The sequence below is a fragment of the Penicillium subrubescens genome (genome assembly GCF_028828155.1).
Source record: "Penicillium subrubescens strain IBT 31985 chromosome Unknown utg000002l_segment0_segment0, whole genome shotgun sequence".
NCBI lineage: Eukaryota > Fungi > Ascomycota > Eurotiomycetes > Eurotiales > Aspergillaceae > Penicillium > Penicillium subrubescens.
In genome coordinates this window covers 5,429,842-5,450,396 of record NW_026643152.1, presented here as the reverse complement: position 1 = coordinate 5,450,396, position 20,555 = coordinate 5,429,842, and the positions used below count along the sequence as shown (strand labels likewise).

At 48.7% G+C, this 20,555-nt stretch overlaps 7 protein-coding genes across 7 annotated transcripts; 2 read left to right on the top strand and 5 right to left on the bottom strand.

The window, feature by feature from the left end:
• Window positions 1-2,288: 2,288 nt before the first annotated feature.
• On the bottom strand, window positions 2,289-7,171 carry N7473_003304 (uncharacterized protein; the record flags this gene model as incomplete). Its single annotated transcript, XM_057149244.1, is given in 11 exon segments — window positions 2,289-2,420; window positions 2,590-2,951; window positions 2,963-3,521; window positions 3,584-4,261; window positions 4,332-4,420; window positions 4,444-4,703; window positions 4,790-5,055; window positions 5,117-6,167; window positions 6,246-6,443; window positions 6,699-6,937; window positions 7,004-7,171. The coding sequence occupies 11 exon segments, from the start codon at window positions 7,169-7,171 to the stop codon at window positions 2,289-2,291; spliced, it is 4,002 nt and encodes a 1,333-aa protein (XP_057012898.1).
• A 366-nt stretch (window positions 7,172-7,537) lies between these two features.
• On the top strand, window positions 7,538-8,533 carry N7473_003303 (SDR family NAD(P)-dependent oxidoreductase; the record flags this gene model as incomplete). Its single annotated transcript, XM_057149243.1, has 3 exons — window positions 7,538-7,699; window positions 7,761-8,322; window positions 8,376-8,533. The coding sequence occupies 3 exons, from the start codon at window positions 7,538-7,540 to the stop codon at window positions 8,531-8,533; spliced, it is 882 nt and encodes a 293-aa protein (XP_057012897.1).
• A 177-nt stretch (window positions 8,534-8,710) lies between these two features.
• Window positions 8,711-10,303, bottom strand: N7473_003302 (fungal specific transcription factor domain-containing protein; the record flags this gene model as incomplete). The annotated part of the gene is made up of 1 exon (XM_057149242.1): window positions 8,711-10,303. One exon carries the CDS (start codon window positions 10,301-10,303, stop codon window positions 8,711-8,713), a length of 1,593 nt encoding a protein of 530 aa, XP_057012896.1.
• Window positions 10,304-11,303: 1,000 nt separating this feature from the next.
• Window positions 11,304-12,205, bottom strand: N7473_003301 (uncharacterized protein; the record flags this gene model as incomplete). Its single annotated transcript, XM_057149241.1, has 2 exons — window positions 11,304-11,645; window positions 11,717-12,205. Coding segments are annotated over 2 exons (831 nt in total), but the record flags the coding sequence as incomplete, so codon positions are not given.
• Window positions 12,206-15,514: 3,309 nt separating this feature from the next.
• Window positions 15,515-16,491, bottom strand: N7473_003300 (coiled-coil-helix-coiled-coil-helix domain-containing protein; the record flags this gene model as incomplete). The annotated part of the gene is made up of 3 exons (XM_057149240.1): window positions 15,515-15,725; window positions 15,787-16,156; window positions 16,293-16,491. The coding sequence occupies 3 exons, from the start codon at window positions 16,489-16,491 to the stop codon at window positions 15,515-15,517; spliced, it is 780 nt and encodes a 259-aa protein (XP_057012894.1).
• Window positions 16,492-16,796: 305 nt separating this feature from the next.
• On the top strand, window positions 16,797-18,076 carry N7473_003299 (thiamine diphosphokinase; the record flags this gene model as incomplete). The annotated part of the gene is made up of 3 exons (XM_057149239.1): window positions 16,797-16,911; window positions 17,032-17,111; window positions 17,279-18,076. 3 exons carry the CDS (start codon window positions 16,797-16,799, stop codon window positions 18,074-18,076), a joined length of 993 nt encoding a protein of 330 aa, XP_057012893.1.
• Window positions 18,077-18,746: 670 nt separating this feature from the next.
• Window positions 18,747-19,980, bottom strand: N7473_003298 (uncharacterized protein; the record flags this gene model as incomplete). The annotated part of the gene is made up of 3 exons (XM_057149238.1): window positions 18,747-19,497; window positions 19,589-19,816; window positions 19,901-19,980. The coding sequence occupies 3 exons, from the start codon at window positions 19,978-19,980 to the stop codon at window positions 18,747-18,749; spliced, it is 1,059 nt and encodes a 352-aa protein (XP_057012892.1).
• Window positions 19,981-20,555: the final 575 nt, after the last annotated feature.

Genomic DNA, 20,555 nt, shown 5'->3' with positions numbered 1-20,555 from the left:
CCTTAGGATCATTGGGAAATATGGTAGTATATAGAGCCTTCCACATATCTTCCTCCGAAGGGTTGTTTGCCATGGCTTTTGTCAGTTGAAGTTTTTGTGAAAGACTCTCGAGGCCTTTGATAGGCTCATCTGCCTGGTAAAGGGTACGGTTGCAACTTGGTGATAGAGCCCACGGCACTGCTGGCATAGGAAGCGAAGAGAGAAGAGGGAGACTGAGTCAAATTGGTCTATCTAGAACAGGAAGACCACCCTGAGACCTTGACAGCTTCTTCAGACCACAACAACTATTTGCTACTGGATTAAAGCTCTCTTCTCATCTAACTTCGAATTGTGCCGAGCCCTTCTAGGTGCTACGCATATGATGTCCGAAGAACATGATCTTCCGCTACCTTCTCATCCTGTCAACCACAACACATCTGAAGATGAACTGGCTAGCTCAGAAGACGGAAGTGAGCAGTGAATTTTTCGCAAGCTCTTTGCTTGTCCGTATTCCTTAAAGCGTGCCTCCTTGGAATATGAAGAGAGACAGTCATATTCCGAGTTAGGGTGGACGACAATCCGCCGTCTTAGGTATGGCCTCCGGCTCACTAACGATATGTCGAGCTAACCGTAGATTTAGAGAACACATTTACCTTTGCATGTTGTGCCTATCAAATGTCCGAGTCGGTCGCAGAATTTTGAGTCTAGTCGGGTGTTCATGCGCCACTTACAAGCGATGCCAAGTGATGACTCGATCCCTTTGACCTCGAGGGTTTGCCAGGTTTGTCGTCTTCTTTGGCCCTGCATGAAGCAGGCCGGGGATTTCCTGCTAGGACCAGGCCTGTTCCTTTCCTTTGTGCTTCAGGGCCTTATAGACCCTGTCGTGTTCTCTTCTGCTTCTTGCCATTGATGTCCAGTAGACAGTATATCAATTTTTTCGGCACTGCAGTATGTCATGTCAAAGCGATTGGCTACTATGAGCGTAAGTGAACATTATTAGGTGGGTCGCTTATTTTTGACACTTCCTATAGATCCCAGCTATGCAAGTCCATGTGTCGGTTTTTGATAGATCTAACAAATTTGTATTTTCTAAGATACTCTGCCTTGTAGCACGCCTCTCGCCTAAACATCCTAAATAAGCGTGTGGAGTTAATTGAACACGGATGAACACCTGGTTTGACTCGACGCGTTACCTCTGATTCTAGATCAACGAAGACTAAGCTAACTAACTGGACACAGCATCTATAAAACTCGAAAGAATGATCAATGCATAATTCCTGAGCCTATTGGAGCTCACCAGTGACGATTCGTGGCGCCGCCCAGGGTTAACTGTGCCTTTCAGCTCACTCACGCCGCTGGGCTGTAATTCGAAATATGGCTCCATGTATAATGTCCCCCACGAAGCAGGCCCCAGCAGGCCCCAGCCAAATGCTGGCTATTATGAGGGATAATAGGGCTACCTGACCGGTCGGGTCGGCTGAATCTAAGCTCTTGAATCTCCTGTTTGGCTAGTACTACCGGCGCATGGAGCATGGGATCATCTGCATAAGCCGAGAATTTAGAAAGGCGCGATTCGGGATTTCTGTCAAGGTCTTTTTCGTCTATTCTACCTCACGCACTAATTAGTTAGGTCATCAGCTCCGTATACCCATCACCTGAGAATGATTTTCAAGTCTCCATTAGCTCGCCGCAACTCCTTCCCTGTGTAACGCGTGCTGTTTAGAGTCAGCCTAGAGAATCCCATCTCGCCGCCCGCAAACCTGTCATTGCTCTGCCATCTATATAGCGAGTAGATCGTAGCCTAAGTTAACTAAATGATTTCGCTATCCGTACCTGCGGAGTTGCTTCAGGGACTGTGGTCAGGGCTAGATCCATGATCAGAATTTCTGTTGTTGTTTTCGGTTGAGCCGAATCTCCTAACAGGGGAGGTATTGATATAGAGTCTACAATGGAGAGCTTTCTCCAAGTCTTGAACTAAGTTCCTGAATATGTTGCTGCATAGACATTGTGGAGTGGACCACCTCTGGAATCTGCAAGGAGATCGAAACATGCGACGAAGACACCAAACCAAGGACCAAGTAAGATTCTGCTGCTCAGTTTCAGCAAGCGAAACTTACAACCTCGGGTACTTGGCCCAGCAACATCTTTCAAATTTCTACCACTTGCTGCTTAGAAGATTTCAAGTTTTATACTGATAGCGTTCACCATAGTTTGACAGGAATGAATGACCCCGAGTTTCTCCCAGTCATGATATGTTTTTTCCCCATCATCTCACGGAAACAGTATCAATTGATCAAGCGGCGCAAATATCACTTACGCCATTTGAATATGAAAATCAAATAGGTAGCAACAACAGCCATTGTGTAATTGAACAGGATGAAGCCGATAAAGATTCCAACATTGTTACCTTTTTGCGAATATTCAAAGTCATATTGCGTAACCTGTGGAACACTCTGTTAGCTACAAATAACTCGCTCCATAAAAACTCAGGGGACAGGTCAAAATAGAGGGAGAAGAGGCTTAGGAAAGGGTTTGTTGAGGTATAACCACATATATAAATAAGTGGGTGTGTGTGTCAAAACGAAGTCAGGGAGGACAGAATGCACTTACATATTGGTCTCCATCAGCGTAACTGCAGTATTCGCACTGGTCAGTGGCATCTGGATTGATAAGATATCCCGTGGAGTTGGACATGTTGAAAAATTCAGCCGCAAAGGATGCACATGTCTCCGAGAGAGGAGCCTTGAATATCTGTATCTCGGACCCCTCGCATGTAATATCCAAAGCGTGCATGGCATTGGTGCCGATACCTTCGATATAGTAAAACAAAGGTGAAATACTGTAAAACCAACGCCATCCGCGGGGTGTCAACGGAGGGGGGATAGCGGGCCATTGAATGTGTTCACCACCAACCAGACAAAACCGGTTGCCGTCTGGGCAGCCAGCACGGTGGGGAAAAGGGCCGCGGTAAGCTGTGCCAGACTCGCGACGAAGAGCGAATAGAGCTCATACATGAGAAAAGCGTAGCCGGCACGATCCGAGGTGTAATAATACCCGACCATGTAGTGCCACAGAAGCCAGTATATGAGCCCTCCTAGCAGTGTGAAAGGGATCTCCACAAGCAAAGCACTGATGGTAAAGACACTCCAATGGTAGACGCGTGACTCATTCTCCCTTGCCAGGAACTGGTCACGCAGAATTATGAACCGGGGCTCAATTTGCAAACTGAGGACGGGCCCGGTAATGACACTCACAAATATGGAAAACATTCGCCCACGAGAGTCGGCCAAGTCGTTGGATAGTTGCAAAAAGGTAAGCCCGTTCATCAATCCCATCCAAATATTGAGTTGAACTTTGCCCAAAACATAGTCCGAATCACGCCAGTAGTTGATGAAGGCCCGTCGGGTAACTACACGGAGCTGCTCAAGATAAGGCACCGCATACGCTTTATCGGACCCCGATAAGCTGGTATCTTCTTTCTCCTGGAGTATATCCTGAAGCTGCTCCTGTGTAGCCAAGAACTCTGGGGACTCCTTCCAAATCTGTTTCGGAAGATGAACGTCAGACACGGCTGGTATGAATTGAGAATAATTGTTTTAAGTACCTGGAACCAGTCTGTTTCGGTACTGGAGCTGACCTCCAATAGATAATCGGCCGGGTTCTCCGTATCTCTGCATGGCCGTGTATGGCGAGCAAAGTAATCAATGATCTTTTTGCACCGAGGACCAAGTGGGCCAAAGTATGTAGTTTTTCCACCGGGGATCAAAAGAAGCAACGAATCGAACAGTTCAATCATTTGAGATGACGGCTGGTGGATTGTACAGAGGATCGTTTGCCCAGCATTTGATAGCTTGCGCATCAGTTGGACAATGGACAGGGCCGAATTGCCATCCAACCCCGAGGTCGGCTCGTCAAGAAAGAGGAGAATGTCTGGTCTGGCCGCCAGCTCAACTCCAATACTTACACGCTTGCGTCTCTCCAGATTCAGTCCAGCTCCTGGTACACCGATGACTGCATCAGCGATATCTTCCATTTCCAATAGCTTGATGATGACTTCAACATGAGTCATCTTCTCTTCCAGAGAAATGCTTTCTGGGCGGCGAAGCCGTGCACTCAACTGCAGAGCCTCTCGTACTGTTGAAGAATCGAGGTGAATATCATTCTGGTGTACAAACCCAGTTCGGCGTCCCATAGATTGTGGCAATGGACATCCATCGAGATAAAGTCCTCCCAATAAAACACCAATGTTAATCCGTTGGGCAAGGGTGTCGAGAAGTGTAGTCTAAGTTGCACCCGCGTCAGTCGTAGTGTCCCAGCTAAATCTTGAACCTACACATTATCCATTTGCGTACCTTGCCTGCGCCTGACAATCCCATCAAGGCAGTCATTGATCCAGGTTGAAGCCAACCTGCATTAACTGTCAACATAGAGCTCCCTTGACCTACTGCTCACGAATATTCTTACCGGAAACTTCATGAAGCAATCGTTTCCCGTCGCCAAGCTCAAGAGATAACTCTTGCCATGCAAAGACATGCTGAACCGCCTCGAGGCGGCTGACAGACGACTCGTCATTGGAAGTGGCATCAAACCCTCCCAAATCAGTGGTCACTGGCAGCTTTTCAACATCTGCGAGATCTGAAGTTGAGGTTTTTGTCCATGGCAGCTTCTGATAGTAGATAGTTGACATGCGTTCAGTGGCATTGCGGAATCTCTCCATTCCAATCCTATACAGAGCATCACCCGGGTTTGGTTAGCGATATGAAATATAAGAGAGGGCATAGAATTGTCCATAAATAGGGAGGTAGCATACGTCACCAAAATCGCAAAGAAGACAAAAAACGCCGCATTGATACCAACGTTGCGCCACTTGTGGATGTACTTGAAACCGTATTCAGCAAGAATATAAAGATTTCCGGACAGGTTCAAGTTGCCTGGTACAGAACCGGACACCGCGCATGTTTGAAATGTGGTGTCATTGTATGTTGCTCCGCGGGGAACAATGTGATCAGAGCTGCATTGATAATTGCCGTCTCCAATTTCATTCAGAGCAATGGACTCGAAAATGTAGTACATCGGCTACAAGTGATAAATGTTAGTGAACGCTCACGAACCTCTAATTGCCGCATCTCAGACTTACATCAAGGTACCGAATCCATGACAGCCAGACTTTCATCCCCGGTGGAGGGATATAGAAGCCGGTGTACATAATGAACACGTTGAGTAGAAGACCGACTGGAAGAACGGCCCGAGTGGGAGAATTTGTGAAAACCGCAATGGCCCGGAACATGACGCTCAAAGCCATCAAACCCAAGTAGAGACAGACGAGCCAGGTAAAGAAATGACCAGCTGTGCGCTGAAAGTTGATCATCCAGTAAATCGGAAGCGAATAAAGGATGAAGATAAATTTCCAAGGAATATCAGCGAGAATTTGTCCAAGGGCATATGCTCCTGGTCGGTAAAACCGTAAAGCCTTCTGCTTGAGCAAGATTGGGCGTTGGACGAAGGTATTTCCAAACTCAGCAGAAGCTTGTAGACCCATGATGAGTACGCAGAAGAATAGGGCCGAGCAACGCGTATATAGTCCCTGAGTCACATCTTGCTGGTCTCGAAACAAAGTGCCCAGAAGAAGAGCCTGCACAATGGTTCCTGTTGCCTCAGCAATCCAAGTACCCCGATCAGTCAGGAAAATCTGATAATGGCGGACAGTACACTCGTATATCTGACGATAGAAGGGCAGAGCGTATCCAGAAGGCTTTGGTAACACTGCCGTAGACTGAGGGGCTATGGCTGCATCAACCGCCTGCTGATAGAAGCTACTCTCCCAGAATCGGACCTCGAAGTCAGCCGGCCGAAGAGGCACCGGTCGTTGCAAGGCATCCTGCGGTGTTCGGCCATCTGGAGTACCTGACATAGATGCAAGAAAATCCGATATGGAAATGCGTGGTGAGCAATAAAACCCCAAAGACTCAAAGTAACCTTTGGCAGAGGATGCTGGGCCGTAATATGCGATATGGCCTTCATTCAACACCAAGATCTTGTCGAAAAGTGAAACAGCCACGTCGCTGGCCTGGTACAGAGACATTACCGTCGCACATCGGCTGCGAGTGGTATATTTTCGGAGAACGTTGAGGAAGCGAATCGCAGTGGAGGAATCCAGACCCCGTGTCGGATTGTCAAAGCAATACAAGCTAAATCCAGTCATAGGTTAGCTCTTTACTGTCTTTTGAAGCCTCATCCTATCCTGCAGACACGGATTGTGAACTCACCTTGCACGCGTGCAAAAGGCTTCCGCAAGAGATACTCGACGACGCTGTCCACCACTGATACCACGAATATGATCATTTCCAATACGGACCACTGCCGCTTGTTCGAGACCCATAAGTTGTAATACAGTCTTCAGGTCTTGTTCGAGGTGTGATGCTCGATCAGGATCTGCAGTAGAGTGCCGGGCATTCAGTGCAAACCTATATCGCGGTTATGAGTATGGCTTCTCTCTAGCTATTGAGAGTAAGCAGCAAAATGCGTCCAGGATGACCATACCGAAGCGTAGTGTTGACTGACAATGATGGGAAATGAATATCATCTTCCCCTGTGCAGAAAATGACCCGTTAGTACAGAAGGTGTAGCAGTTTTAATTTCAAATGGGTGTCACAGTACCAACAAAAGCAACTTGATCGGGCCTGGTGTTCTTCGCCGTCATAGCATCAAACGACCCGTACCAGACATTGCCCTCCATGGCCAGATACTCCTCCCGCATATTGGCTATAGCTTTGAGAGCAGTCGTACACCCGCTACCTGGCCGGCCCACAACCATCAACATCTCCCCCTCGCGAACCGTGCCAGTCATTTTGCGAAGTAAGACCCGAGACGGGGCAGGCCTTCTAGACCACCAAGCAGCGGGGTTAACAAGCTTGAGCAACCGATTCAAAGCTTCGGGCACATTGTTCACAAGTTCATGCTATGACATTGTGGGAAGAGTTAGTGAGCTGACATTAGAAAGACTTCAATCATGGAATGAACGAACCCCAACTCCGGCTCCTATTACGGACAGGTCCCGAAACACAATGTCCCCCAGGCGCTCGGAAGAGCCAGTCTGGCTGGCTACGAAATCGCCCACCAATCGCTCAATCTCATCCTGCTCGTGAGCCTCTTCGATTTTGTCTTTCACTCTCTTCTCCATGGAAACATCCATGATGAGGGATTACCGCTTGTTTGGCTGTCGAGGGAGGTCTGCAGTCAACAAAAGCTAATGGAGACTTTCACGGCTTATATGTATCGACTTCTTGCGCTTTTTCTGTTCACATTGCAGGGTAGTGATAGTTTGCGCCGGGTTACCGAAAGGGGTAATACATACTCCTTTCGGTTAGAGGAGGGGCTATCGGCCCCAAGTGGAGTGAGTGGGGCTGGACGGTAGTTGGACGGGAAAGAGATATTGTTGAGTCGAAGAGATAAAGGGAAGGGCAAAAAAAATATAACAGGGGATTGTCAAGTAAATTTGTCTCAGTTCAACTCGCATATTTCTTTCGTCTTTCTGTCTCATCTATTCGAATTGTACGCGATGTCTGACTCTACTGTTGATCCTGATCAATTTACCCGCCAGGGTTCTATTACCAAGACATACTATCGCGATGTCTATTCAGCTATTGAGCCGTCCAAGCCGGAATTATCTCAGGCAGGGAAGGTGACCATTGTCACTGGAGCAGGCAAGGGAATTGGCAGGGTAAGAGAACCTTCGAAAAGACATCATGAAATCAGAACCCTAAATAAGTCCATTGTTGCAGGCCATCGCACAAACCCACGCGAAATCGGGTGTTAAAGGCTTGGTTCTCATTACACAATCTGCTCAATCTGCCGAGGATACTAAGGCTATTGTTGAAGCGGAATACCCATCGGTCGAGGTGCTTGCTCTTCCCACCGATATCTTGGATGAAGAGGCCGTTGCTCGCACTTTCGAAGCCATCAAAAGCAAGTTCGGAACTGCGCACACTCTGATCAACAACGCCGGTGTCTTTTCGTCAGTGGCTCCCATTGAGCAGTCGGACTCCACAACGTGGTGGAAGGACTTTGAAGTCAACGTGCGCGGCACATATCATGTTACGGCAGCATTCTTGCGTCTGATCGCCGGGACCCCGGATATTGAACCTACGATCGTGAACCTGATTAGTTCGATCGCGTTAACTCCTCCGGCATTGAGCAGCTACTTTATGAGTAAGCTAAGTGTGGCTAAGTTCACCGAGTTTGTGAGCACAGAATATTCCCGAGTGGCCGCATACAGCTTGGCACCAGGAATTGTCCTCACGAGCATGACACTGGATGGCTTCAAACCATATGCTAAAGATACTGGTTAGTGGATATACTCGGTTTTATTGAAATCCATGGCTAACTGATTTATGTAGCGGAGCTATCAGGAGCTGTCACCGTGTATTTGGCTGCCAAGCGCCCTGGGTATCTCAATGGCCGTCACCTCTCTGCCAATTGGGACTTGGAAGAGTTGGAAGCCCGCAAAGATGAGTTCGCTTCTTCAGATAAGCTGAAGGTCGGTCAATTCTGTTGATCGTTGATAAAATATTCTCCGTCGTCTTCAACTTTATTCTGTTCTCGTTTGGCTCTGTTTTCACTTGTGGAATTCTCCCGGCCCCCATAGATACATTAGGATGTGAAACGTCATGACAGTATTGCATATACAAGAGTAAATACATAGACACGTTAAAAGAACTGAATGGTCAACTCCTCAGGGAATCTCCGGGAGATCCGTTAGCACATCAATGATTTCATCGCAATACCCGTCCCAGGTTTGAGGGTCCACCATATCAGCCCAGGACCACAGGGCATCACATCCGGAGTCGTGCAATAGAGGGTTAGTGAATTGCTTCTCATACTCCACCGGATCCCGGGTTTCCGGTCCTCGATAGCCCGTGGTCGCAGGGCCATTGTGGTCGTTCAGAGGTGGTTGCGAGTTCAGCAATTCCATAAGGACAGTGACTCGGCCAAGCAGATATTCCGTGAGACGGGCTGCCCGACATGCAATCGGATTTGAAATCTTTCCCGCTTCGAAAATTTGCAGTGATATCTCAAGATGTTGCCGAGCGATGGGAAACCAGTGACACAAAGGATAAGCCAACATAAAACCGATGAGAGTCAGGGCCGCATTCCATACGTATTGGTAGACATCGGAGCATCCGTATAGAGCATCATGATTCAGCATGCGCGAGTGAATTAAATCTGTGACGGTTAGAGCATATTGGAGAGCCGTCGTTGCGTGGATATCCGCTCTCGGGCTGCGTTGAGGGACCAAGCCACGACTTGGAAACTGAATGAACGATTGGTGAAACCAAATGACAACATCATGATATTGAAGCTCCAGCAGGGTTTGTTGTAGGGTATGGACGGGTGATTGGTGATATATATGTGCATCACTATCGCTGTTCGGTCCGTCCGTGACACCGCGTGTCTGTGGGTTGTAGGTCCTACAGGCCAGCTTCATGTATGTGAATGGCTCTGTACACAACATCTGATCTCTCCATTGATATACACGAGTGATTTCTTGGGACAGATACTCCGCACATAGTTCAAGCGTTCTACCCCGATCATTCCCACACATTGCATCTTGGCGGACCGCCATGGATTCAGCAGTTTTCTTGGCCTCTACTGTCAACAGGATAGATGCTGAGTAAAACGCTGGCTCCGAAGAAGACAATTCTGAACCGGACGTAGGATTCGGAAGAGCAACGGTGGTCTCTCTTAGGCAGGCGATCATGGGTTTACCCAGATATCGTGAGCAATGAAAGTCGAGATGAACTAACATCCACCATATACGCCCACGTATCTCTGCCTCTTGGATAGAGACGTGGGGCTCTGGTGGACGCTGTAGACTAAGCGATTGCGCAAGTCGAATAGCAACGCCGGTGATGTTATACGCGGCCAAAAATTCCCCGGAGTTCAACAGAAATAAGGCCATGAGAATGTGGCGTTGGATATCCCGCAAGGATGGTTCGGCATAAAGGAGATAATGATTGTTTGCAGCCAGGGCCTTCTGGAAAGAAGCGACGAATAGCGTCACCACTGGGCTTTGCTGTTTCCCAGCTGGGCGATCCTCGGTCTCCGTCAGTCCCAGACGGACACCCAAGAGACGGTGGTGCAATCCAGAGTAATATATTGATTGTAGACAGTACGCGATCAAAGCCTCTTGCAAAGGCCCCAGCCTTCCACCAGGCTCATGATCCGCAAAGTCATCTCGAGTAACAATCGGTACTAAACAATGATAACGAGCCCAGAAAATCTCCAGCACCCTTGCTTGGAGCTCCTGCAAACTGGATGTGCTCATATAGGGCATGCCTTGCTCTGGTAACTGAAACAAGCCCGATGATGAATGGCACATGTCCAAAGGAGGTGATTGACTAGTAGCTGGGGATGAGTGTGCAGACATTTGTGACACGACGAAACAGAAACTATTAATCCGTGAGATAAACCCGGCAAACGAGCTCACAGAATCCGAAACTACAAGGTTTCCGACGGTAGGGTTCCTTGGTGTGTCTGCTCGGATGGAAGTCAACGGGACCAAGGAGGATTGTGGCGCCGTTTGTACTGATGAAACAATGGAGGATACTGATGGACGGGCCTGCTGGACTGGAGGCAAGGGAGCAGGTCGTGAAGCATGAGGAGAAGGCTTGATACACTGTGACTTATTGAGTACACACTGAGCACAAGGCACCGCGCCATCACAGCGCACCCGATGCAAACGGCAGAAGTTACATGCTCGGCGCACTTTTCTTCTCTTGACCAATGATCCTGTTCGTGGAGGGGTAAAATTGTAGAACATAGCTAGTGTGACAAGCAGAGAAGGGAGCACTGCTATGTAAGCTTATCCTGAATGTCAGAGAAGCCTCGCTTGCGATCGTGGATACAGGTGGTCTGGGGCTTGGCAACGACAGGAGAATCTCGATCGGTAGCTTTACGGACCGGCTTGCCCAAAGGGGTATTGGAGGCTTTGTCCAATTGGAGACGCAGGAATAGATCCTGACGCTCCACTACTGTAGTAAACAATGTGGAGTTCACGGAAGTGCCCGTCCCGTCCCTTTTCCTTCTTCAAGCTTGATGTTCGGTTAGCACCCGCTTGTCACTTGTCCGCCTCACATTCCACATTTGATGGTGAATTACAAACGATAATAATATTCATTATGACGGAAACTATTTAATCTATGACTAATTTCGTGATCTTTTCCTCCCCTCTATGCCGGCTGTGGTGATTGTAATAAAGAAGAAAGTGAGAGCAAAATATTTCACAGTAAAAACAAAGAAATCATGAGAAAAAGATAGTATCAAAACTAACACATATCATCATTTTTATTATTTGCCTTGAGGGTTGGTGCAACAAATCTATCAGTCCCCCCTCCAGTCAACCATGGAAGAGCGCGTTCTTGCAGTTCTGTCCAGGTCATCGCTGCAGAGAATGAATGGCCAAGCAGACGGCGTGTAAAGAAGGACGATTCCATCTTCTTCACTGCACATTCCCAATCCGTAGTATACTCCTTGAAGAATGGTTTGTAGCCTAGGAGGCCCCCGATCCATCGACCTACGATCACTCCGCCCCAGTATCCAATAAACTTCCGCAAACGGTTAGGTAGCCACGCCGGAGGAAGAAGATAGGCATCTCCGGCATCATATGTCTTTTGCCAGTCATGGATCAGAAAACAGAGTCCAAGGAGCGGAATGGTAAAAGAGAGGGTGCTGCACATACACAGAGTAACTGAATCAGATCCATCTTGCCTTCATACACCAGATAATCATGCCACAGCCCATACCAGTTCTCGAAGAAGACCCGATCGAGCTGATAATCAAGGCCAGGATCAGATGCACTCAAAATAATAACCATATCCTGGGTGCTATCAGGGGCTATATAGAATCGATGAATGGAACCGGCCCGGCCCATGATTTCTCCATCTTCGGGGGTGAGAATTTGAAGAACACCGTCAATCTCGACGCACATCCGCCCCTGTTCTACACGAAAGTACTCGTTTTGGAAAGGGTGGAAGTGGACAGGTGGGCCGGACGGATGATGAAGAGCAGCACTGATACGCTCGTAGTCAGGGTCGCTCTCATCAATAGTGGGTTTTACACAATATCTCTGGCGGAAGCAAAAGCATCGACCGGGAGGTGGCTCGAGGAATTCGGTCACTAAAGCTCCTCCAAACCTACTCAGAGATGATTCTTTTAGCTGCGACTTCTTCCCTATAGATCGATCTAACCCAACAAACTTACTTTACAACAGGATTGCTCCCTGCAGAAACATGGTAGGGAATGAGAGGAGGCATCACGTGCAATTAGATCAGTCCAAGACTAATAGAGTATGGGACAGGAAAGTGATATCCAAATGCTTCATAGCAAGAGATTAGTTTATATATTCCTCGACATTGTCTATTTCGTTATTGTCGACAACACTTCAATAGTGCATCTCAGACCCCTGCATCAAATTGCGTTTTAAAAAGAATTACTCAGGCCTGAGTAATAAGAATCTAGTAGATTGCACGAGCTGTTTTTGGAGTAAGTGAATGTAGCTAATAGTTAGTTTAGGCAGACTTGATCCAGATCAGGCCAAACAAAGCAGTTTCCTTATGGTGCAGGATTATATTCCTGACAGTTTGATCGGCATGGCAAGCTGAAGACCGGTATCTCCCAATCAGATGGGGAATAAAAGCGGCGTTGTTCCGAGCCAAGCTGAAGCTCGTTCCATGTATCACCATACTTAGACTGCCCAATCGGTATGAGAGGCAAGCTCCTCGGCACTTTCCTCTGGTCAGTGGCTTTTCTTCGGCCCCCACGTTGCAATCTGCAGAATCTCAGAAAGATCGATGACTCGAACCCTAAATACAAAGCCAATAGGAACCTGAGGAACACATTATGTACCGACTTCTCTAAAAAGTTGACACATTCTAGGTTTTTGAATAGTTTGGGCACAAAGGTGTTGTTTCGATTAGCGCCACCTTTCGCTGTGGACTTCGGCAGTCAGCAGCCTGAAGCTCTGCCGAACGCCAAGCGTGGTAGGTGATGCACAAATCGCAATCGCGATATAAAACCATTCACTACCAGTTTATCCGGTGAAAATTTACCTTTCACAATGCCTATCATCCTAGCTTGTCAGGCGCTATATTCTGTCGGTACATCATGTATGAGTTGAATTCAGCATCGAAAATAGGATCTTGCAGTTTACCAGTCTAATACTCCGGCTTTGCATTCCACGGTGGTGTTTGATTACACAAACCAGATTAGATCTGGCTTACTCAAAGCCTCCGTCTATGGCAACAGGTAGTCTAATGGTTAAATATGAAACTTTCACTTTATCTCTAGCTGGCAATACTTATCAGCTCCTCTGAAACCTGACGAAAGTACGGATTATCGTAATCAGTGTTGGTGTACAGATTCATGCATCAAGCACTGAATATGGAAGTTCGGTTTTTAGATGAGACCTTGCCGAGAATTTTCATCGAATCAACGTGAACCAAATAATACTTGGAACTCCGAGAGGATATGAGGGAATGGCTTGCAATGCAAGAGCCATTACGCGACTTCCGGGTTAAATGATGTTGAGCCGTTTTATCATACACACATACATCTAAGAGGGGGGGAAACAGAGTCTCAAGGATACCTATCCATTATGGCTTATTTACAACTTTCGATTGGTTTCAAGAAAAAAAAATAGGATAAAAACTAAAACATACAACAGCCAGGATTCGCATGTGGTCACCCACCATACTACTAACTGGCCGGCGTGTGGCTTAAGTACGGCTGAGCGGACGGGAAGCCCTGTTCTCCACACCCTATGGTCGTATGTGGTAAACAATGGATCGAAATAAAATAATATCTTCTTACAGTGTCTATATCTATTGCATAGAGCGCTATGAGCGTCGCGCGGCCTGGGTGTGAAGGATGAATGTGTCATAAATAAGGTAGCTCTAGCAAAGGCAACATTATGCATAGCCCCGATAATTCTGCAAGGCTGAAAATGAGCAGACACTTTGACGTAACCTGCTGCCTGCACGGTTTGGGGGCGGCAACCCATCCTAATCCCAAGTCTCCCTAACGATACAACTTTGTGTCGTAAGATCAGAGGAATTCCGGCTGACGATGATAAGTCTATGATCGCGTGTGGTCTTTCCTTCCAAAAACATAGTGTTACTACCAGAGCGTTGCTAATTTCATCAAGATGAATTATTTTCTCTTACCCGGCGCCTTGCTAACGATAATGTGGCACTGTTTGTGGCTGAACTGCTGACAGCTCCACTCAGCTAAATCGTTATTGTACCTCACCCAATGCATACCTAATATTTTGAATCTAACTTTAAAGCTGAGGGCCGTTCCCGTCAAAGCATATGAGCTTCTATCCTCGAAATAAGTATTGATAATGTTCAGCAATAGCAGAACCCGCCGACTGTTGGAGAGCAAGCACGGTTTCCTAAGAATAGAATACCGCAATCCTCCCAACCGCCGATCGAGAACAGATTGGCGCTACGGGATGGGCCGCGATAGGCTAAAGCTAGATGCACGCACTCTAGCGTAGAAACCAGCCTCAGCATTTGGATGCAAGGGCTGCCTGGCTCGAAGTATTTTAAAAAGGCGATTTTCCTCTTTCTGTGTCTAGTATTTGGACGCTCAAATTCTCATATTCCACTGATCTATGTCGATAAGTACAGCGAACTATGTTGGCTGGGTCGACGAGCCCGATGGGCGAGGGACATGGGCAATCCTCTCAACCTGCATTTTGACTATCACCCTTTGCTGCTGGTCTTCTGTTTTTCCAAATAATCCTCAACGATCGGATAGTATATTCAAACAAAAAGTAGGAAAGATCAACTTCTTCTTGATCGGGCTTCTTGGACCGGAATTCCTGCTAGTCATTACCCTTGGGCAGTGGTCGTCCGCTCGGACTTCGTTCAAGGTATGTATTATGTCCGGGTGATGCGTTCCGGGCAGTGAGCTGGTCGAATTACATTCCTTACTGGTGAATATATCTATTTGACGCAAACTATTGGTCGCGCTACGATAATGGGGTGTCCAAGCCGAGTGAGTATCGTGTGTCGTGTGAAATCGCAAGTTGTCGCGCGATAACCTCGGCCTATACGATAGGGGTACACGTTCCTTGTCTTGAATCATCCAAGAGAAAGCCAATTGACGAAACTCAACAGCGAAGACATTGCTCAATTGCCGTTGTAAAGGAAATTCATGATGCAACAAGTCTATTCTATCTCCCCCTCTTTTAGAGCCCAAACAGGACCGGAGCACAGGACAGGACATACCAATACACTAAGTTACACAAAGACAAAATATGGCCAACGACATAGGAGCGCGGAACGGGGGAATGAATATACGGGAGAAGATCAAGCACAGAGAGGAGAAAATGCAGCGTGGGGGTCCCTCATCAAGGCAGAGAAGGCGGGGAAAGGGCTTTTGATATAATACACACCCCGATTCAAGACCCCAGCACACATTATAGAGAATGGGTAAGAAAGAGTCAAATGAGATGCATGGGTCTGGCGTGAAATCATTTGGCTTCCTTGTCCTGCTGCTCAGCCTCGAAGTGGGCCTTGGTGGTCAGGCTGTCGCCCTCGGCGAGCTGAGCCTGCACATCGGCGGGCATAGCAGCCTCACCTTCGGCGGCGGGGACAGGAGCAGAGGCGTCAGCCTCAGGCTCGTCGTCTTCCAACTCGGCGCCGTAAACGTCAGGATGTTGGCGGAAGCAGTCTTGCATACCCCTGTAGAAATTTGTCAGCATGGTCGCGATCAGGGCGTGGGTAGAACCTCGATGTAACGTACTTGAACTTCTCAATGCACTCAATACCCTTGGGCTCCTCGTTCGAGTACACGAAGCAGGAGAATGCTGCCCTGAACTCCTCTCCGCAAGGGCCGTGGGCCATACCGCCCAGGCATGGGCAGTCCCAGTTGATCTCGCCAGTCTCCGGGTTGAAAGCGGCAGACTCTGGGGGCTCCTCGGAGTCAATTCCAATCTGGGGGTTCACCTCCACAGCACCAGCATCAGGGGCAGCGACCTCGGGGGCAGGCGCATCGGCCTTCGGCTGAGACCGGGCAGCGGCCTGCTCTTCACGGATCTTGGGGGTGATAGAGTCGAGTGTGGGGAGGGAAGAATCGTCAGTTTTCTCCTTCTTAGACTGGCCGAGGAGGGAGACTATACGCCGATAGTAAGGTTAGCACTGTTCCGATCTCCCAAATAGCCATTGAACCAAGAATGCGACAAGTCCAAGGGCTTTGCATCTCGGGTGCGGAGGGAAGACGAAAACGACGAGTGCGACGACATGACGTACAAGAAGGCTCTTGAGCAAAAGCACTGCTCGTGTTGTAGTAATAGATAGCACCACCAGCCAATCCTAGGCGGGCAAAGGTGCTCTTCCAGCTTCTGGATTTCGAGGTCGGACCAGCAGTGCTTATCAATCGAGTGCTTGCCGGGCTACGGGCCGCGACAGCAGGCGCGCGAGCAAGCGCTCGGGCGACGGGACGGAACATGATGTAGAGGATGAGAGGAATGGGTCAAATTGAGACCGAGACCGAGATCGAGACGGCGAAAGATCCCGGGGCACGAGGGGGAAAGCAGGAGGGGAGAGAAGCCGAAGCCGCGGACGGAGAAGTTGGTGGAAAGAGAAGTGGATTTCGGCCTGAGGTTTGGGTTCCGGCCAGTCACGTTGCGCGGATCCCGAGTTACACGCGACTCAACACTTCAACGGCTGCGCTTAAGCTCTGTGATATCCAAGCAATACTCACTCAAGCCTCAACGATATCAGCTTACTTGAGCCCGATTCTTGTTTTAAGTTATGGAGTGGGATCCAAGCCGCTTCTTCCGGCTTGAAGGGAGTCCTTCACCCTATGCTCTGCTGGTGCTGAACCAGCCAATCAACGAAAAGGCCTTTGGGGTATTAAGTGAACATGGTGAGACCCCGCTAGGAGAGGACTCGATCTCTATTGATCAATCTCAAATATCACATATGCATATATCCGTTGATCAGGCCTATAACAGGGAGGAGTTCTAATGTTCTCATCTCTCCACAGCTTCTTACATCATTTGTGCCGATGGCGGGGCTAACCGCCTGTACGACATGATGAAAATACATGGGAAGGAATCCACCGAAGTAAGAAACTACTAGCCTAACAGGTTCATCCAACCGTTTGGCATATGGAAATAAGTTCGATTGAGACCTCTGGGCCGATATTCCAAACTTGGGACCATCGCATTCACCTCCCTCTTTCGAACGACCAGCATATCAGCTCCAGATATATATTCTAACCTGTGGAGCAGCTCCCTGATAGAATCATTGGCGACCTGGATTCCATACTTCCACAAGTACGAAAACACTACGAGGACCTAGGCGTATCCATCATAAAAGATCCCGATCAATACTCGACAGATTTCACCAAATGCCTCAAATACCTCAACAGTCACGCAGCAGAGATAATCATATCTCCCCGCCATCAAAAAAAGAAACCCTCCAACAAAAACCAGGAGGGCACAAGTCCAAACACACCATCCCCCCTATCAACACTCGAGATTGTCATTCTCGGCGGTCTAGGTGGACGCGTCGATCAAGCCTTTTCCCAAATCCACCATCTATACATGATGACCCAGACACAACGGGCACTACGCGAATCTCAAGAACCCAACGAAAACCAGAAAATAGGACCTGGTGCAGGTGGAAACCTCTACCTCATTTCGGAAGAAAGTATCACTTTCGTTCTGCAAGAGGGAAAGAATATCATCTACACGCCGGCCACAAACCGGCCCGATACCGATGCCGATGCCTCAGCGGACCAAGACTCAATCACCCAGGAGAATCAACCACCCTTGAAAAGGAAGCGGGACCAGGAAACGGGTGCGGTGATGGAGTACTTCTTCGAAGAGAATATTGGGATTATCCCACTCTCAGCTCCGGCGTCAATTACCACCCTGGGATTTGAATGGGATGTGGAGGACTGGCATACCGAGATAGGTGGCCAACTATCTACTAGTAATCACATCCGCGCCGACAAAGTTGAAGTCTCGACGTCCGTGCCCGTGTTGTTTACGGTGGAATTGGCGCAGAGGCTGAAGAGGGCTTAATGGATGGGTTACGAGGACTCGAGCGCCTCGAGGAGGAGGGATAGAAAGGTGTCAAACGTTTACTATACTGTCGATTGAACGAATACCCCCCGTATAGATTCAAGCCAGGAACCAAACCATATTAGAAACAAGGTCCAACGGAGAAAGAGAAAGGGGACACAGAGGAGAAAGGATGAGCGACCACGAACAAACCAGAACAAAACTAGAATAAAATTCCAAAAACCCGGGCGCCTCCTCTGGCTGAAACGAGAGACCAAGAAGATAGAGAGAAGTAATCCAAACAGGAAACCCTTCAAAAGGGCCCGAAAACACTAAGCCAATATCGCATATCGCATCATCGCATATCCCAGACAAACAACTAAAAAGACTCGATCCGTGAACCGCAAACATGTAAAACAGCAGTCAAAACAAACCACAGGATCCCAGAACCCAGCATCAGGGTAGCGACAAACCACGACACGCCTTCAACATTCCGAGGATATCAACCAGGAGGGGACAAAAAGGTAAGGCAAGGGGAAAGGCAAAGCGGAAGTAAGTGAACAACAACTGCACAAAACAAGACATTCACACTATCCAGCACTGTACCGCGCTAGATACATTCCTCATCCTCGTCTGCGACTATCAATAGCAGACAGCCTGTACAGCCCAAGGCAGACGCAGGAAAGCCTGTCTACGAGCGGCGCAGAATAGCCTCGTAGAGAGCGCCAATCACACCAATGGCAGCACCGCTCCACATGCCATAGTAGTTGCCGGGAATGGCAGAGTTGACCTTCTCAAGGGCAAGCTTGCTGTACATACCCCAGTAGGAGAAGCCCTGGACATACACCTTCCACACCAGCAACGCCTTGGCGATGTTGAAAGTCAGCGGGTCGAAAGAGCTCGAGGAAGCCGCTGAGCGACCCCGACGTGCACCACCGCCAGTAGCAGCGTGCCAGCTCAGGTTGAAGAAATACGCGGCGATCAAGGGGAGAATCAGGTTAGTGAGGAGCCAGAGGGTGAAGGGTCCCCAGAAGCCCGGGGTCACCAGGCGGAACAGATCCGGGACCTTGACCGGAATCGCGGGAGTGTGCAGGGTCTGGTTGGCCTTGATGGTGGTCAAGAAGCGGTTGGGTAGCTGGTCGGACATAACAGTGTAAGCCTCAACAAGCACGACGAGGACCTGGATTGCGGCAAGGCTGCTCAGGTTTGTGCGCAAAGAGTGCGTGCGCTCCGTAACACCCGATGAAGACCATGCCTGCTCGAGGCCCTCGCGCACGCGCGTGGTTTGCCGGTCAATCGCGTCCGTCACCTGGGCTGGGGAAGGAGGCACATCGAAGGCTGCGCGAATGTGGCTTGTAGACCGGCGCACGACTTCACTGGGCGAAACGGGCGAAACGGGCGACTTGGCAGCTCGGCGCGTTGAAGAGGGTTCATCAGATTCACTGTCGCAAACCGTTAATTTAATGATCGCGTGGTGATAAATCTGTCGCATGCGACGCGCCGTGGTGGTTCAGCGCGATGGTCAGTACTTACGTCGCTTCCTCCTGCTTTTGCGCGTTGGGCTTGCGGCCGGGCGTCTTCCTCACGGTGGGGGTGATCTCAACCTTGGCCTCGCGCTTGATGGGCGATCCTCCACGAGGAGGCGCAGACAGACGCTTGTAGTAATCGGCAAGAATCTTCTCACCAGAGAAAATCGCGCGATTGCTGCTCAAGTGCTTGTCCAGCGCGGTGGCGAGATCAATCTTGTTATAGTCGGAGAAGCTGCGATGCGGCAAGGCAAGAGTCAGCGCGGGAATATCCTGTAATGCGACAGCGGGATTTGAGTGCGCGATCATGTATACATACCCTTGAAGATCGGTTTTCTCTGCAAACTCGAGCAGCTCCGGCTTGCGCAGCTTGTTCAAATAGGGAAGGCCGCTTGACATAGTGGGTGTTGATGGATAACAATCCGGGTCAATGCGGGCGCACGTTCTGATGGGATGTAATAGAGTAACTTTATCCAAGCAATTTGACCATCAAATGACGGACGGATAAGAACTGTCCTGGTTTTTGATAGAGTAACAAGGTAATCAAATTGTAAGATTGTAATGAGATGTTTCGGAGTAGTTGGGAGGGGAAAAGCGAGTAGATGCAAGGGCGGAGGAGGGGAATTGGATCTGGGACTGGAATTGTTTACACGCGGATCGCCAAAACAAAACACGCTAGCGCGTTTGCCCTTTGTTCCTGCGAAATTCCACTGGACTTTGGTACTAGTGACGTTTTCCATAATCGCTTTATTTCTTACTTATATGTTTTTCATTTTGATAATTGAAGAAAAGAGTAGAATGGAAAAGCATTATCACAAATGATGTAGCTATGGTACAATAGGGCCCGTAGGACCCGGTCTAGTTAGGATTGTCTATCACAATAGGAGATGGGAAACAGCAATATACACAAACAGTGGCCCTCTGACGGCCCCAAAATACACATAATGAAGAAAATGAAGAAGAAGAAGAAGAAG